Consider the following 19,229-nt stretch of genomic DNA (forward strand, 5'->3'; position numbering starts at 1 on the left):
GCAAAGAAGGACATCTTTTGGTAAAAAATAAAAACACTATTAGTTTTGTTATAAATAAACCAATTTTCTTTCTCAGACTATTTAATAACATCTGAAAAGTCAAGGAAATAAATGATAGATCAATTCCCTCTCCCTACAGCTAAAGAAATGGGACTATGATAAAACAAGAAAGTTCTTCTTGGAAAAGTTTCTAAAGCTTTTCAGATAGAGTATTCACCAAGGTCTTCACACCCCCTATGACCAGTAAAATAACTAATATAGTCAGAGTGTGATAAATTGTCAAGAAAAAGGTTCATCCCAGAGTAGGTAATTTTGTGGTTAAGGTCATATGCTTTGTATATGTAGACATAGATGCAATAATCAAAATATGAAAACAAATGGGCACCTAGGTTGATGCAATGAATAATGGCATATATATTCTTTTGAATGATTTTCTTTCTGTCTTTTTATATTTTTAAATGTCTGAAACTTTCCTTAAACACTGTGATTTACAAAGTTGTTCATAATACAGTTATTTTAGGTGTTCATAGTTCCAATACCAATTCCATCACCACCAGTATGAACTTCTCTCCTCCAATATCCAGTTTCCTACCCAGCCTGCCTCCTGTACAGGCACAAAATAATTTACTTTATATTACGTCTTACAAAAAATAGCAATTGAAATTATCAAATAATGATCATAAGAAAAATTGTGAAAATTGTTATATGTCACAATATTCTTACTACTAAAGCCATTATCCAATGATTTACTTAGCTGGTTGGTGCTAGTTGAGTTTTCTGTGTCATTATTTTTGCTCATTGATCTTAGTGTGCTTCTATACAACTGTCCCATCAAATTTTTGTGCTCCTACTGCCAATACTGTGAAACTTGGACATATTTTATGGCTGCATACCTGCTTCAGGAGCTGTGGAGCTGGATAATTCAGTGGTTAAGTATCTCTTGGAGATTAGTTTTGGAACTATGCTATTTATATGCCAGAGAATGAATGGTGTGGGTGTGGTCTATCTGGGCCTTTTATCAGGGATTCAGCCCTTCCCCATTCTAAGAAGGCCCCAGAATTCTCAACCCAGAGACCAGTCTACCTGAGAATAATCAAGGACTTGGCATCTTTTTCTTCTAAATTAGTTGAATGAACGATTTTGTGTCTTCTGGGTAGAGATAAATGGAATTGCTGGATCATAGCAGTTCTATTGTTCTTTCTTGAGAAATCGCCATACTTTTTTCTCATACTGTTAAACAAGACAGCATTCCCACCAGCAGTGGATGATAGTTCCTTTTTTCACAGTATCCCCAACAACACAGATTGTTTCTGGGGATTTTTACATGTGCCTTGCTAACTGGTGATATATCGAATTGTTCATTTTGATTTGGAATTTCCTGATAATAAGTGATGATGGGCACTTTTTCATGTGCTTATTGCTCATTCATCTGTCTTCTTAGAGAAGTATCTGTTCATTTTCTCTCCCTGTTTCTTGATAGGATTTTGATGTTTTGTTGTTTTTGTTCTTGGATATTAAGCTTATCTGGTATGTTGAGTGCAGATATTTTTTGTCATTCAGTTGGGTATCTTTTAATTTTGGCTTGTGTTTATTTTGCCATGCAGAAACTATAATTTTATGTAGTCCCATTAATTTATTTTGTTTCTGTTGCCTTTGCCAATTGAATTCAAATCTTGGAATGTTCTGGCTACATTTTTTTCGGTGTATTTTATGGGTTTTGGTATGATCTCAATATCTTTGATCCACTTTGAATTGACTTTTGTGTGAGGTATGAGACAGGATCCAGCTTTATTTTTTTTTTCAAATGAGGTTATCCATTTTTTTCAAACACCATTTGATGAAAAGAATATTTGTACACCATTTCATATATCCAGTTCCTTTTCCAAAAATTAGTTGACCATAAATCTGGGAATGTATTCTAACCCATTTTTCAGAGAGTCTGTCCTTATTCCAGTACCATGATGTTTTGATTACTATAGCTTTATATTATTGTTTTAATACAGATAATTAATACCTCTCAATATGAAATTTATTATTTAATTTTATAACTTCTTGAAGAATGTCATCTGAGTTTGGATTTCAGGTGCCAAGGAAGGCTGGGACTGATCTTCTCTATCCTGTACCATTGTAGCCTACCCCTAGGCAAGGGAATGGTCCCAAGTATGTCAATCTGTCCTCTAAACTCAGATGCTCAGGTGTGTGCCCACTGAAGCCTTGACCAGCCCTGGCTCACTCCAAAACCCACATAGAGCAGCTACACATACCATGATGGCTGGGGACTAAATTTCCTCTGTCAGGCACTGTCAGAACCTGCCTCTAGGTCAGAGATAGGTTCCACCTAATGTCACTCGGTTGTCTAAGTCCAAAACCATGCTTGGAGACAAGGGGTATGGCATTCCTCTTTCCCAGTCAGTACCCAGCCTAAAATCTCAGTTAACGCCACTCAAATAACTACATAACAATTTTCAGGTCAGACTCGAATAGTATATTTAACACATGTTTGACAAACTGTCAGTACCTGACAATTTTCAGGGCATGTTCAGAAATAAACCTGAACAGTATTATTATTAATAGCCAGATCAGTTCTCAAATAATTGAAAATCTAAACCCCTATTATTAACACCCAGAAAACGTGAAAAAGAATGAAGACACCGAGGAGCTCAGCTGCACTTAAAGATAGGGACAGAAAAACAAAGAAGCTCCCTAGCCCATTAAAACACTTGAGTCTGGTCAATAAGTACGTTAATCAACATTCTCTGCACTGGCAACAGAAAGTAGGCAAACACTTAGCAGTGGAATTAAGCAATCACTAGATGAGAAATTCAGCCAGCTCAAAGAGAAACTTTTTTCAGAGAATCAGACTTTCCATACAAATGTAATTGACGGAGTTAAAGAACACATTAGTACACAAGAATAGCAGAACCTCACAGAGGAAGAACCACATGAATGAACTTAAAGACAAAATACAGGAAAGCATTGAGAAGGAAGTAGAAAAGAAAAATGAGTGAAAATAAAGCAAGAAAATGTAAGGCATTTAATGTACAAGACAGAGTAATATCAGAATTATAGGAATACCAGAAGGTGAGGGAAAGGGAGAGGGAGTAGTAGTGGTAGGTGAGATCATAATTGAGAACTTCCCCACTATCTTGAGAGAGAAAGCTTTGAAGATTCAAGATGCAAAAACAGTACCAAGCAAAATGTATCCATAGAGAACAATAATAACATACATAGTAATCAAAATAGAAAAAAAACCACAGAGATCAACTTCTTAAAGCAGCAAGAGAGGAGAAAAATCTTAAATATAAGGGAAAAATATAAGAATCACAACAGATATTTTATTTGAAGTGGTACATGTAAGAAAAGAGTTGAATGGCATATTCAAATTACTGAATGAAAGAAACTTTCAAACTACAGTCCACTACCCTGCAAAGTTCTCATTTAGATGTGGGGAGGGGTAAAAACATTCTCAGATAAACAAGAACTGGTGACATTTGTGATAAATAAACTGACCCTCAATGAACTACTAAAAGGCTACTTATATAAATCAAATAGTTAATTGTAGAAGTAAAAACCCTACACAGCAAAATGACAACATAGCCCTTTATATCAATAATTTCTCTGAATGTCAATGAACTGAACTCTTTCATCGAAAGATACAGAGTTGAATCAGGAAACAAAATCCACCCATTTTATCCTTAAAAGAAACATATCTAAAAGCACAGGATATTCATAGGCTCAGAGTAAAAGGATGGAAAACCATTATATAAGCTAATGGGGGAAAAAGCTGTGACAGCCATGCTCATATCATAACAAATTGCACTCATTCTAAAGAAAGTAATTAGAGATATGGATGGACACTATTAGTGGTTAAGGGAACAAGTAACATAGTAGAATCAGCAACGTTTACAGAATTTTTGCTCACAAAAGGAAACATATAGATGGAAACAGAATAGTAATGGGTACTTAAACACGCTATTTTCCCCTCTAGATGGACCAACTAGACAGTGTCAGTAAAGACATTATAGCACTAAATTATGAACTAGAAAAGCTGGGACTAGTGGATATATACAGGACGTTACATTCTCAAAAAGCCAAATACACATTCTTCTCTAATGCACAAGGAGCATTCTCCAGGATAGAACACATATTATGGCATCAGTCAAACCTACATAAATTCACATACATAAGATTCATGCCAAGTATTCTCTCAGACCACAATGCCACAGAGATAGATATTCATCATAGAAAGAAGGTGGGGGAGAAACACCTGGAGACTCAACAACATGCTTCTAAATAACAGCTGGACCAAAGAGAAAATCAAGGAAGAAATGTTTTTAAATGGTAATAAAGAAACAAATTATGAAAATCTGTGGGACACAGCAAAAGCCATACTTAGAGGGAAGCTCATAGCAATACAATCCTATACTGGGAAAGAAGAAAAAGATAAAATCAACAACCTAAAGGCACTTCTCAAATATCTGTAGGGCCAAAGTGTGAATCCAATGACCAGCAGAAGCAAAGAAATAATAAAAACAAGAACAGAGGGGCTGGAGCCGTAGCACAGCGGGTAGAGCATTTGCCTTGCATGCGGCCAACTCAGGTTTAATTTCCAGTATCCCATATGGTTCCCCAGCACCGCCAGGATTAATTCCTGAGTCAGAGCCAGGAGTAAGCCCTGTGCATCACTGGGTGTGACACGCCCCCCCCCAAAAAAAAAACCAAAAAAACAAAAACAAAATGAGAGCAGAAATTAATGACTTAGAAATCAAGAAGGCAAAACCAAAAAGTCAATGAAACCAGAAGCTGATATTTCAAAAGAATAAATAAAATAGACAATCCTTTGGCTAGACTCATGAGTCAAAAAAGAGAAAGAACTCAAATGGGATTGGAAACAAAAGGGGAAAAATTACAACAGAATCCTCAGAAATTCAAGACATCATGAGAGCTTACTGTCAAATTGAAAAACCTAGAAGAAACGGACAGATAATTAGAAACATGTAATCTCTGAAAAAGGAATAAGAGGAAAAGGAAAGTTTGATCAGACCAATCACAAGTAAGAATCAACACCCCAAACTCATAACAGTCCTGGTCCAAATGGGTTTACTAGTGAGTTAAATCAAACCTTCAAGAAGACTTACTGCCATTGATCCTTAAGCTCTTCCAAAATATTGAAGAAACAGGAATCCTTTCTACCTTCTATGATGCTAACATTACCCAGACACCTAACAAATACAGAGATTTTTTTAAAAAGAAAACTTCAATCAATCTCCCTGATGAATATCAACACAAAAATTCTCGGAAAAAATGTTAGAAACCAAATCCAATAGCATATCAAAAAAATTGTATACCATGGTTAAGTGGTATTAATCCCAGTGATGCAAGAATGGTTCAATACACACAAATCAACGAGCATAATAGACCACAGTAGTAAAAGGAAAGACATATCAAGATATATCATGTGATATATCACATGATCAGATTCATATAATAACCAATAAAATATCAATCATATCATACATATCAATTAATGCAGAGAAAGCTTTTAACAAGATCCAACACCCATACATGATAAAAACCCTCAAGAAAATAGAAGCGTTAGAGACCTTGCTCATGGTAATTAAGGCTAGCTACAACAAGTCCATAGAAAATATTATTTTTTATGGTGATAAACTGAAAGCATTCCCACTGAGATCCAGTATACAGGCAAGGATGTCCACTGTCTACTCTTTCATTCAGCATTGTATTAGAAATCCTGGTAATGGCAATCAGTCAAGAAAAGGAAGTCAAAGGGGTCAAAATTGGAGAAGTCAAATTAGCTTTACTTGCAGATGGCATCATATTATACACAGAAGACACTAAAAGTTTCTGCAAAACACATCAAGAAACAATAAATCAATACAGCAAAGTGGCCAGCTATAAAGTCAGTACACAAAAATAAGTCACATTCTTATATACAAATAATGAATCAGAGGAGAAAAAGATCAAAGAATCTATCCCATTCAAAACAGTATCTAAGAATATCAAATACATAGGAATCCACTTAACAAAATAAATGGGAGAACTATACCATGATAACTTTGAAACACTTTAAAAAAGAAATAGAAGACCTTAGGAAATGGAAAATGACTCCAGACTCTTGGAATTATCATTATCACTATCACTATCACCCCATTGTTCTTCAATTCGCTCGAGCAGGCACAGTAACGTCTCCATTCGTCCCTGTCAAGTGCAAGTGTAGCACATATTGATGACATATGACATATTGGGGGTTCCTTCAGGCTCAGGGGAATGAGGACCATTCATTGTTACTGTTTTTGACATATTGAGTACGTCACGGGTAGCTTGTCAGGCTCTGCCGCGCGGGCAGGATACTCTTGGTAGCTTGCTGGGCTCTCCAAGATGGATGAAGGCTTTTGGGGCAGCCTCTAATCAGCTTTACAGATGTTCCTAGTCAGGCATATAGGTGGGTATGATACTCTCAGTAGCCTGCTGGGTTATCTGAGAGTGAGAACTAGAGAATAAGAGGTCACTCGGCTGCATTTGCTGCCACGCACTTTTGGGAGCTTGGTTTTATAGTCTCTGGATGGCAGTTGATGGGGTTACACGGCAGTTGGTGGGTGTAACTGTCTAGCTACTGGAAGGTGGGGGATCTGGGTGGAGGAGGCCCAGTCCCAAACTGAGCAGGCTTGGAGATCTCAGCCCCAGGTCACGCACACCTGGGTTCCTCTGCCAGTTCCTCATCCAAGAGTGTGGAGAGTGGTCTCAGTATGGCTTTGGTTGGAATTAGTCACTTTCACTGTCCTCCCGTTGTTCGTCGATTTGCTTGAGCGGGCCCAGTAACGTCTCCATCATGAGACTTGTTGTTATTGTGTTTTGGCATATTGAATATGTCACGGGGAGCTTGCAAGGCTTTGCCATGCAGGCAAGATACTCTCAGTAGCTGGCTTGAATTAGAAGAATCAATATTGTTAAAATGGCCATCATACCTTACTGCTTAATAGATTAAATGAAATCCCTACCAAATTCAGATGAAATTCTTCAAGGACTTAGAACTGTTCATAATAAAGTTTGTGTTAAGTTATAAAAGGCCCCAAATAGAAAAAAATACCAAAATAAGAAATTAGGGGTATCTCGTTACTTAATTTCACTGTCACTGTCACTGTCCTCTCATTGTTCATCGATTTGCTCGAGCAGGCCCAGTAACGTCTCCATTGGAGACTTTGTTGTTACTGTGTTTGGCATATCAAAAACATCCCGGGTAGCTTGCCAAGCTCTGCCATGCGGGCGAGATATTTTCGATAGCTTGCCAGGCTCTCCGAGAGGGGTGGAGGAATCGAACTCGGGTCAGCCATGTTGGCTGCGTGCAAGGCAAATGCCCTACTGCTGTGCTATCGCTCCAGCCCACTTCCACAGCGGGTAGGGCGTTCACCTTACAAGCGGCCAACATGGCCAACCCGAGTTCGATTCCTCCGCCCCTCTTGGAGAGCCCGGCAAGCTACCGAGAGTATTCGATATGCCAAACACAGTAACAACAAAGTCTCCAATGGAGACGTTACTGGGCCCGCTCGAGCAAATCGACGATCAACGGGAGGGCCTTTACCTTTACCTTTACTATATAGTCATAGTGATCAAAACATTTTGGTATTGGAATTAGGACAGACTTCTGACCCATAGATTAGAATATCCAAAGACAATCCCTTCATACTTGGTCAGCTAATGCACAGGGATTACTCCTGGCTTTGATCTCAGGAATTACTTCTAGTGGTGCTTGGGGGACCATATGGGATTCTGGGACTCTAACCCAGGTCGGTCAAGTACAAGACAAATGCCCTACCTGCTGTACTATTGCTTCAGTCTCTCTTCTCCATATTTTTTATAAGTCTGGATGTATTTTTCTTGTAAAGTTCTACCAGTGCCATATATACCTTGGAGATTAACCCTTTACCAGATGGGTATTGCATGAATAATTTCTCCCACTCTGTGTGCTGTCTGTGTATATAGGTCACCATTTCTTTTGAGGTTCAGAAGGTTCTTAGTAGTCTTTATTCCAATAGTATGCTGTTTTGATTACTACTGTTTTGTAGTAGAGTTTGAAGTTGGGGAAGGTGATACCTGTCATCTCCTTTCCCTTGGATTACTCTAGCTATTCATCGGGGTTTATTGTTACATATGCATGTCAAGAGTGTTTGATCTTTTTCTTTGAAAAAATGTCGTGAGTATTCTTATAGAGATTACATTGAATCTGTATAATGCTTTGGGGAATGTTGCCATTTTAAAAATGTTAATCCTCCAACTTTATGAGCAGGGAATGTGTTTCATTTTTTCATGTCCTCTTTTATTTCTTGAAGCAATGTTTTGTAGTTTTCTTTGTATAAGTTCTTCACTTCATTAGTTAAGCTGATTCCAAGGTACTTGATTTTCTGAGACAATGATGTGAACTGAATTGTTTTTCTAATATCTTTTTTCTCTTTCATTTTTTGTATATAGGAATGCCATGGACTTTTGGGTATTGATTTGTAACCTTCTACTTCACTAAGAAATTATTTTTTTCCAGTGAATTCTTTAGGATTTTATAAGTATCATGCTATGCGCAGTTAGTGAGAGCTTAACTTTTTCCTTTTCTTCTGGATGACTTTCATATCTTTTTCTCTTCTAGCTACATTGGCAATTATTTCCAGTACTATATTGAATAGGAGTGACGAAAGTGGGCAACATTATATTATGCCTGACCTTAGGGGGAAAGCCATTAGTTTTCCCCTTGACAATAATGCTTGCTGTGGGCTTGTGGTAAATGACTTAGACTGTATTAAAAAAAGTTCCTTCAACTCCCATTTTCTTCAGAATTTTTAATCATAAATTGGTGCTAGAGTTTATCAAAATTTTTTACTGCATCTAATGGTAGGATCATATGTTTTCAATTCTTTATTTTATTGATATAGTGTATTATGTTGATTGATTTGCAAATGTTAAACTATCTTTTTATCCCTGGGATGAATCCTAGTTGGTGATGATACATATGGTCTGACTTTTGTGCACTGGAGAAGAATGTGTATTCTACTTTTGGGGGATCACTTGATCACTTGACATTCTGTTACTCATTGATTTGCTCAAGTGGGTACCAGTAATGTCTCCATTCATCCCTGTTGCATGCTAGTGTAGCCCAATAGCATCTGCTCATTCTAGGAACACAAATAATCTCAAACCGTTCATTCAGGGTCTTGACAAAGAAGTCTGACCATCTCATAGGTGGGTGACCACGTGATCTTTTGACGTCGTGTGGAATCCAGTTGGTAACGGCTCTAGTTCAGCGGTCATCTCCAAATCTCATTATGTGTCCAGTCCATCTGATTTTCGACACCTTGGCAAACGAGACAGCATCCCTGATTCTTGATCATCAACGGAGGTCGGAACTCCGGATTCTTTCTCTCATTTGAGTGAAGCATGATACTCCAAGCATAGGTCTTTCGATTCCTTTTTGGGAGACCCTAATAGCATCCTCATCCTGTTTGCGTAGGGCCTAGTTCTCTGAGGCGTATGTTAATGCAGGAAGAACAGTGGGATCGAAGAGATGTGCCCAGAGCCAGAGATTCTTCATCCTCTTAGCTATTTTTTTGACACTCTTGAAGGCATTCCAAGCTGCTCTCTTCCTCCTACGCAACTCAGGTGCCAGGTCATTCGTCATGTTGACTTCTCAACCTAGGTACACATTACTGTTGCATTCAGAGTTGTTTGTCCCGTTGAGAGTGAATGGAATGTCAGGAACAAGACCATTTCTCATAAACATTGTCTTTGTTAGATTCAGCTGTAGTCTGACCTTTCCACACTCATGGTCGAAGTCAGCCAGTATTTGTGCCGCTTGGCTAATGTTTGGTATTATTAGAATGATGCCATCAGCAAAGCCAAGGTGGTGTAGTTGCTGACCCTCTATCTTCACTCCTATTGCTTCCCATTCTAGTCCTCACATGACATTCTCAAGGGTGGCACTGAAGAGTTTCGGTGAAATGGTATCATTCTGCTGAACCCCTCTCTTGACATCAGTGATCACTTCTCTGTAGAATGTGAGATCCTGGTAGTGAATCTGTAATACAGCTCACAGAGGATCCTGATGTATTGAGTTTGAACGCCCTGTTTGGGTAGGGCTTTGATGACTGCTTCTGTCTCAACTTTTGGGGGATGGAATTCTTATATCTATCTTATAATGCATCTCTTATGTTTCTTTCCTCAAATAAAGTATTTTCCTGCTGAGTTTTAGTCTGGTTGATCTATCGAGAGGTGACAGAACAATGTTGAAATCTCCAACTACTATTGTGCTGTTTTCAATATTTCTTCAGGTCTATTAGTAGTTGTTTTAAGTATCTTGCTGGTCCCTCATTAGATGCATATACATTTAGGATTGTGAGTTCTTTCTGATGTACGATCCCTTTCTCATTAATAAATGACCTTCACTGTCTCTTATAATCTTCAACTTGAAGTTTATGTGGTTCAATACTAGTATTGCCACCCCAGCTTTTTTGAGGGAGTTGCTTGGAGAATTGTTTGCCAGCCTTTGACTCTGAGTCTGGAATTGCTTTGATTGTACAGATGTGTTTCTTGCAGACAGCAGAATGTGGGGTTTAATTTTCTAATCCATCCTGCCACTCAGTGCCTCTTGATTGATGCATTTAATCCATTGATTTTGAGAGAGATTATTGTGATGAAGATTTGTGCCATCTTTTTGTAGGAATTTGATGTACTTGTGGGGCTTGTCTTAAAGTAGCCTGTTTAATTTTTCCTGTAACAATGGTTTTGAGCCTATAAAGTTTTCTGATTTTGTTTATCTTTGAAGTTGTGTATTGTTCTTTCAAATCCGAATGATAGTTTGGCTGGGTAAAGTATTCTTGGTGAGGCATTTATTTCATTGAATTTTTCACTGTATACTGCTACTGTCTTTGGGCCTAGAATGTTTCATCTGATAAGTCTGCTGTGGATCTTGAGGATGTTTCTTTATAAGCAATTTACTTCTTTGATCTTGCTGCTTTCAATATTCTATCTCTGTACATGGTTTTTGTCATTCTGATTAGTATTTGTCTTGGGGTATTTTTATGTGGATTTCTTTTAGCTGGTACCCTTCAGGCCTCCTGGATCTGGGTGCTTGCACTTTTCAGCTCAAGGAATTTCTCAGCAATAATAGCTTTGACAGTCACTTCTTCTTCAGGGTTTTCTTCCTTACCCTCCGGTACTCCAGTGATCCTTATATTCCTCATGACTTCATCCTGGCGTTCTCTTGTCAACTTTGGTTTATTTTGAGGCTCTTTTCTGTCTTCTACTGTAAACTTGAAATTTTCTGCACCTCATCTTGAAGCTCACTGATTCTGTCCTCAGCAAATACTACTTTGTTTCTGATACCTTCCAGTGAGTTTTTCATTTCACCTACCAGGTATTTTAGATCTGTCATTTCTGCTTGTATTTTTGTTTGCATTTTCCTCACTTCTGCCCCCATATCCTCCTGTATTTAATTAGCGGTGATTTCATTGTTTCTTTGAGCTCCTTATTCATCCTTAACAGTTCCATTCTAAATTCCTTATCATAAAGGTGATATAACTTATTACTGGTTGGGTCAACTGGGAGAGGTTCTTCACCCTCTAATCCTGGTGGGCTTCTGCGTTGCTTCACCATTGTGACTTTTGCACTTTGGAGTTGTTTCCTGTGTGTTTTTGTGTGGTTTGAAGACTAAGTTAGGATGTCTTTGTATGTTTCGGATGAATTATGGAGTAGTGAAGAAATACACGGCTGGTTCCTGGTGGTAACTATTAGAAGAGAGTATCTCCCTGCACCCAAAAGTCTGCCATACTGTTCTGGTATCTCCCTGGGTTCAATGCCGCCATACTCTTCTGCTCAATCCCCCTGTGGCTCTGATCCTCCAGCCCCCTACTATTTTGGGTTTTGTCTACATTAAAATAAATTAGTTTTTAAAATATTAAATGGTTATGATCAAGGTTTTTGTGATTAAGAACCTTTCTCATTTTTTATGGTTCATCCATGATTCACCAACTAATGCAAAGTTGTAAGACAGACTCTTCAACAGCCTAACCATATGCCAATGTTGAGAAAGATTCTCATGACATATAATAAATAAATAATTTTTATTTTACTTTTAATAGACGAAAGCTAATATATTCTGGAAATGTTTTGTTTTGTTTCTATATAAAAGCAGTAGCAAACTAACGACTGGAAAATAGCCCAACACAAAAGCCAATGTCTCGAATGTATGAGGCTCTGGGTTTGATCCCTGTTATTGTAAGAATAATAAAAGTATTAAGCAAAATAGAAAAAAATGGGTACAATCTGTTGGCAGGAACATGGTGAAAAAAGACTCTTATCCACTATTGGTAGGAATGTTGTATGGTTTAAATCCCGTGGAAAACATTATGGAGGGTTCTCAGTAAACTTAAATTTGAGCTGCCATATAACCTACCAATTCCACTTTTTGGGGGCATTAACTCCCAGAACAGAAAAACATTCATTGAAAAGTATGTGTGCTGTCTCTGTGGTGTGAGATGATATCTCATTGTTGGTTTTGATTTGATCTCCTTGATGATTAGTGTTGTAGATAATTTTGTCATGTGCCTTTTGGTCATTTGTTCTTCTTTGAGGAACTTTCTGTTCATTTCTTCTTCCCACTTTTAGATAGAGTTGGATTTTTTTTCTTGTTAAGTTTTACCAGTGCCTTATATATCATGGATATTAACCCCTTATCATATGAGTATTGGGTAAAGGTAAAGGTAAAGGCCCTCCCGTTGATCATCGATTTGCTCGAGCGGGCCCAGTAACATCTCCATTGGAGACTTTGTTGTTACTGTGTTTGGCATATCGAATACGTCACGGGGAGCTTGCCAGGCTCTGCCGTGCGGGCGAGATATACTCTCGGTAGCTTGCCGGGCTCTCCGAGAGGGGCGGAGGAATCGAACTTGGGTCGGCCATGTTGGCTGCATGCAAGGCAAATGCCCTACCACTGTGCTATATTTTTTTTTCCATTCCATGGGCTGTCTTGTTTCTTGGTCATCATTTCTTTTGAGGTGCAGAAGCTTCTTAATTTTATGTGGTTCTATTTGTTTAATCTTTGTTTCAATTTGCTTGGTCAGTTTAATCTTTGAAGATGCCTTTAGCTTCAGTGTCATAGAGGGTTCTGTCTACATTTTTCTCCTTGTACCTTATGAATTCAGTCTGATAATGAGGTCTTTAATCCATTTTGATCTGCCTTTTGTGCCTGGCATCAGAAAGGGGTCTGAGTTCATTTCTTGGCATGTAGCTTCCTAGTTTTCCTAGGACCACTTGACACTTTCCTTGCTCCACTTCGTATTTCTTGCTCCTTTATCAAAGATGAAGTGATCATATATTTGAGAGTCTGTGTCAGGATATTCAACTCTATTCCATTGATCTGCAGATCTGCTTTTATACCAATTCAATGATGTTTAAATTACTATGGCTTTGTAGTACAGTTTGAAGACATCTCCCCATTTTCTGATGTTAAACTTTGCAAGAAAATTATATACCTTGGATACTAGCCCTTAATGTGGTGCAGGGTGTACACATATTTTATACCACTCAGTAGGTTATCGTTAAATTTCATCTTGAGTTTCTTTTGACATGTAAAAACATTTGAGTTTGATGTAATCCTATTTATTTTTGTTTCCCAACTCTATACTGAATAAGGATGGAGGAATGTGGGCTGGAGTGATAGCACAGCGAGTAGGGCATTTGCCTTGCATGTGTCCGACCCAGGTTTGATTCCTCCATCCCTCTCAGAGAGCCCGACAAACTACTGAGAGTATCCTGCTCACATGCCAGAGCCTGGCAAACTCCCCATGGCGTATTCGATATGCCAAAAGTAGTAACAACAAGTCACACAATGGAGACGTTACTGGTGCCTGTTTGAGCAAATTAATGAACAATGGGAGGACAGTGCTACGGTGAATACTGAATGAAATTCGTAAGAGGGCCATCTTTGGGTACTTGATCATTGTATGACTGAAACTCGAGCACAAAATTTGTAAGTCGGTAACTGTAACTCATGGTGACTCATTAATTAAGAAATTATTTTAAAAAATTAGGGCCATCTCATGTTTAATCCGAAGTGATTTCTGAAAAAAATTGTTTTATGTGCTAATTTTCCTGGACAAAAAATAAAATTCTAACTAGATAATATTTCTATAGATACAACTCTAATTTTTCAATAATGTTGATTAAGGTTTCTATTAGAGTGCATATATTAATATAGCTATTGTAAGCCTTTGGTATTAAAAGCATGACATTTCTTTTCACAGTGTCCTGGCGGGTTACAATGGCACCATCTTTGCATATGGGCAGACAGGCAGTGGAAAAACATTCACCATCACCGGAGGGGCAGAGCGCTACAGTGACAGAGGCATTATCCCAAGGACACTGTCATACATTTTTGAGCAATTACAAAAGGTATAAACCTTTAATTCCATTTTATGTTGTATAGATAGAGCATACATTTTATTTTCTTGGTCAAATATCTATTGACACTTCTCTGTATCTTTGTATCACCATTGTCATTCCGTTGTTCATCGATTTGCTCAAGCGGGCTCCAGTAACATCTCCATTCGTCCCAGCCCTGAGATTTTAGCAGCCTCTTCTTACTCGTCCTTCCCAATGCTGCTGTATTGGAGGCTCTTTCAGGGTCAGGGAAAAACAGTAACCTTATTGTTACTATTTTTGGCATATCTAATACGCCATAGGTAGCTTGCCAGGCTCTCTGAGGGGGACAGAGGCTCCAGGAAAAACTGTGTTCCTCTCTTCCAGGAGCATTGTTTTATAGTCTCTGGATCTTGGTTGTTGATGAGATTACATGGTGCTGGGGGCAGTTTGTGGGTGTGGCTGCCAAACTACTGGAAAACGGTGGATCTGGGTGGAGGAGGCCCAGTCCCAATCAGAGCAGGCTTGGAGATCTCAGCCACAGGTCCCGCATACCTGGGTTCCTCTGGTTCCTTCATGGGTGAGGCTTCCGAGCATGTGGAGAGTGGCCTTGAGCATGGTAGTGCCTGGGTTCTGGAGGTTTTTGACTGCCAGGGTTCTTCTTCGGGCAGAGAGGGAAGCTCAACCCACAGTCCCCCTCCTAGGGGGCCCCGTGAAGACAGCCTGGTGTGGGGGCAGGATATTGACACTTATATCTAATTGAGTGCATTTCATTGTCAAAAACCTCTGGAGTTTCTACTTAAGGAAAATATGCCATTCTGCTAAAAAAGTAGAGATTAAAGAGGTGCTTGTCATTAAAGAAAATAGCATATAAGCAAAGACTGAAAGAGAATTCTTTCTGATATACCCATAGAAGGTAAAGGAATAGATAACAGGTTCCCGATACCTACATGTGCTGCCTCAGTGTCTGAGACAGACTTAATTTTGTTGGTTGTAGCACTGCACTGCACTGACCTCACGTTCATCCATTCATCCATTTGCTCGAGCGGGCCCAGTAAGGTCTCCATTGTGAGACTTGTTGTTACTGTGTTTGGCATATAGAATACATCCCGGGGAGCTTGCCAGGCTTTGCCGTGCAGGCAAGATACTCTCTGTAGCTTGCTGGGCTCTCCGAGAGGGGTGGAGGAATTGAACTCAGGTCAGCTGGGTTGTATTAAAGAAAAATTCTCCATTAAGTACTTTGTTTCTCTGGGTTTCAATTCATCCCTTCTTTAAAGTTGGATGAAGTTGCACTGGACCGTTAGATTCCTACTAGTTCCAACTGTTGCTTGATTTTATTCATTTTGCAAATGTTTTAACTAGGTAAGTATAACAGTTATGCCAAAATTTCTGACTGTAGGTCATTTGTACTTTGAGTTGCAAAAATGAGATGAAATCGCCTGGATCTGCATCTGCATAATTCTAATTTCCATCCATAAAGTGGCAATTATCCATTAGTTAAGCTCATCTCTTACTAGATTAAACATTCCAAGTCTGCATGCCAGAAAATATGGGAGGAAACAGTTTGCATATTGTATACATGTAGAACCAAATCCCGTTATTTTATTTACTCTTTTATTTCTGACATTAGCTATTTCATTCCCATATTTTTGGGTGGAGCGATAGCACAGCGGGTAGGGCGTTCGCCTTACAAGCGGCCAACATGGCCGACCCGAGTTCGATTCCTCCGCCCCTCTCGGAGAGCCCGGCAAGCTACCGAGAGTATTCGATATGCCAGACACAGTAACAACAAAGTCTCCAATGGAGACGTTACTGGGCCCGCTCGAGCAAATCGACGATCAACGGGAGGGCCTTTACTTTATTTTACAAAATGGGAATATGACTTCTAATTGTTTATGTTGTTGTGGAAGTCTATGTGGAAGTCTATTGTCCTAGAAAGACCAATTAGTGCTGGCATAACTGCTTCTAAAAAAATAATTATAGTTCTTACAACTCTTAGTGCAACTATGACCTACTATTGCCAAGGTACTATGGAGTTGCTGGGAGAATTAAACATAATTGAAAACTATTTTCTGGTTCCTGGCACAAAAAAGATGCTTAAAACTTAACTGTTTTGCTGCAGTCATTGATATCTGTTAATCCATCTATATCTTACTCCCTCCTTCTTCCTTTTTTCTTCATTCATTCATTTCTTCCTTCCTTATTTCCTTCTTTCATATCAATTTTTGTGATCCCAATTTTAGCAAATTCTGTGAAACTGAGAACAAATGACATAAATATCCCTGGTTAAATTATGAAGAATAAATAAATTCTTTCCTGATAAAACTGGTATTTGGCATTTAAAATTTTCATCTATGACTACCAAAATACAATTTTACAAATCTATAATTTCCCAGTGCCTGCCATCTTTGATTTTGTGTGACAATTTTTAATACTTGTTTTTGGCATTACTACAAACTCCCTATCATTCTGAATCATCCTACATAACTTCCTGGAATTAGAGAAGGTTTGTTGAACAAATTTAGCTTGGACAATGCTTTGAAAATGGACAAAAGAGCATTTAGCCAAGATGGAGCACAATGCATTCATTATAATGAAACTAAATTGTGACAAAATTAGTCAGAGGCAACCTGAAGTACATCTTAAAGTTCGTCTAAGTTGGATAGTTAAAAAGTGTGAATAGGTATTTACGTACACTGAGTTGATTGCTTCAGAAAGCCACATCAGGTTCTGTAGAATTCATAAAGGAAGCATTTTACTTATGCAAAGTATTTATTTCAAGGTATATGAAGAACCCAGTGTATACTGGATCTTAAAGTGATAGGAGCATGTTTTCAATGACTTAAAAAATGACTTGATTTCTTTTAGAAATTGCTGCTTGCTATTTTTGAGTATTGTTAGTTTCTAATTTGTTTGGGGGCAAGGGAAAAAGCCGTCTGCAGGAAACATATGTGTTGCATTATAGTCTGGCAATCTTAAACCCTGCAAAACAGAGTAATGAGGAAGGTATCTTTGCCATATAACTCAGTGAATTTTCAGTGTATATTCTAATAAAAATCCAGAAAATGAAGAAACCAGAGAAGCCAAAATCTTTATTCTTATCATTTCCAGATAGTGGAACTGCTATTTACTGAATTTTTATTCTTCTTGTTTCTGGAGAAAGCAAATTTCTTCACTGAAAACACACAAATTGGCTGTTCTTTTCATCTTTCTGTTTCTTTCAGTTATGTTCACATACTGAATGCCCTATTTGAGACTTTTAATAATAATAACCACAATAGTAATAAAATCAAGAAATTCATGGTACCTATTATGGGACCACATATATTTGGTAGGATTATACCAATTCTACAAGATAAATTTTTAAAAAATTTTTTTATTAGTGAAACACCGTGAGGTACAGTTATAGACTTATAAACTTTTGTGCTTGGGTTTCAGCCATACAATGATCAAGCACCCTTCCCTCCATCAGTGCCCATCCTCCACCACCACGGGTCCCAGCATCCCTCCCACCCCCCATTACAAGATAAAGTTTTTAATCCTCATTTTTTGTGGTAAGAATTAAGGTGCAGTTTCAGGGCTGTTGAGAGGGCTGGAGTGAGGTTTAATTCTCAGCACTGAGCACCTCTGTGCATCACTGAAAGTAAATCATAAGCATTGTGCCTACATGTTCCCCTTGAGCACCACTGATGTGTTATCCCTTTCTCAGTGTTTGTGTAGGATGACTGTTCTAAGTGGCTTACTTAGTATTTGAAGACAGTTTTGTCTAATGATCTCAAAACTTCATGCTATAATATCAAGCCTTACTCAATGGGATAGTTAAAAAATATTCAAGTAAGCTTTAAAATCTGTTTTAAAAGGGTTTCAGAAGTTGTTTAATGATCCCTTATCGCTTTATACATATATAAAGATAAGACCAGTTTATGTTTTGACCATGGAAAACTCTTTTTACGAGTATTTCAGGGAATGGTTTGGGAAACACTGCAGTATACTGACACTGCATTAGACACACAGTCTCTGATACCTTCTGTACATACCCACGCTACAACCCAGAAAATTTGATGTTAAAATGGTGCCATAACTATGCTAAATTGATAAGCCATTTTTAGATCAGTCAGGGTCACTCACATCAACAGGATTATCAGCATTTGTTGGGATAAGTTTGCTGTAAAAGGTCTGTCTATGCCAGTCACCTTCCAAGATTCAGTATTTCAACTGTATCTGATATGTTTTATAATAGTCATATGCTGGCTGAATAGCCATAGTTTTTCATGTGTGTGTGTGTGTGTGTGTGTGTGTGTGTGTGCACTCTCGCACACATGTGCGTGTGTGTGCACAGTTATGAAATGGTGACATCTTTATTTGAAAAGTTTGAGCCTTTTGATGATCAGAGAATCATACTAATTTTAATCTGCTGAATATAAAGGAGTTAATTACAAAAATTCAATGGTTGTGAAAATTGAGGCCTGATCGTAGCAAGGAGGAGAGGATTCCATCTTTGGTTTTCCAGACTACTTCTCTCCTCACTTTGAATAAAATCTGTTAAATGGACTCTCTTGGATATGGGTTATTATCAATCAGGAAAATATTTTAAGCAAATCCTGCCATTTATATTTATTCTGGCATCTTTCTGATCTTTTGGGCACCAGACAGAACTACATATTTTCTTCTTTTGAGGAACAGGAAATTGTTTGTAGAAATGGAAGCATTTGTACTTAGCAAGGATGACACGATATTATTCTATATTTTGTATTGAAAACTGAACTTACCATCTTCTCAAAAGCTGAAACAAAAGTTTAATTTTAACCCCG

General features: G+C 38.2%; 1 protein-coding gene across 1 annotated transcript in view; it reads left to right on the plus strand.

The window, feature by feature from the left end:
* Positions 1–19,229, plus strand: part of KIF6 (kinesin family member 6) — a 672,206-nt gene that overhangs the window by 144,663 nt on the left and 508,314 nt on the right. The window contains exon 4 of the mRNA XM_056137333.1: positions 14,304–14,451. Within this exon, the coding sequence (XP_055993308.1) occupies positions 14,304–14,451 (148 nt within the window). The remainder of the gene's footprint in view (positions 1–14,303; positions 14,452–19,229) is intronic.

Source organism: Sorex fumeus, unplaced genomic scaffold (assembly GCF_029834395.1).
Source record: "Sorex fumeus unplaced genomic scaffold, SorFum_2.1 ptg000123l, whole genome shotgun sequence".
NCBI classification, from domain to species: domain Eukaryota; kingdom Metazoa; phylum Chordata; class Mammalia; order Eulipotyphla; family Soricidae; genus Sorex; species Sorex fumeus.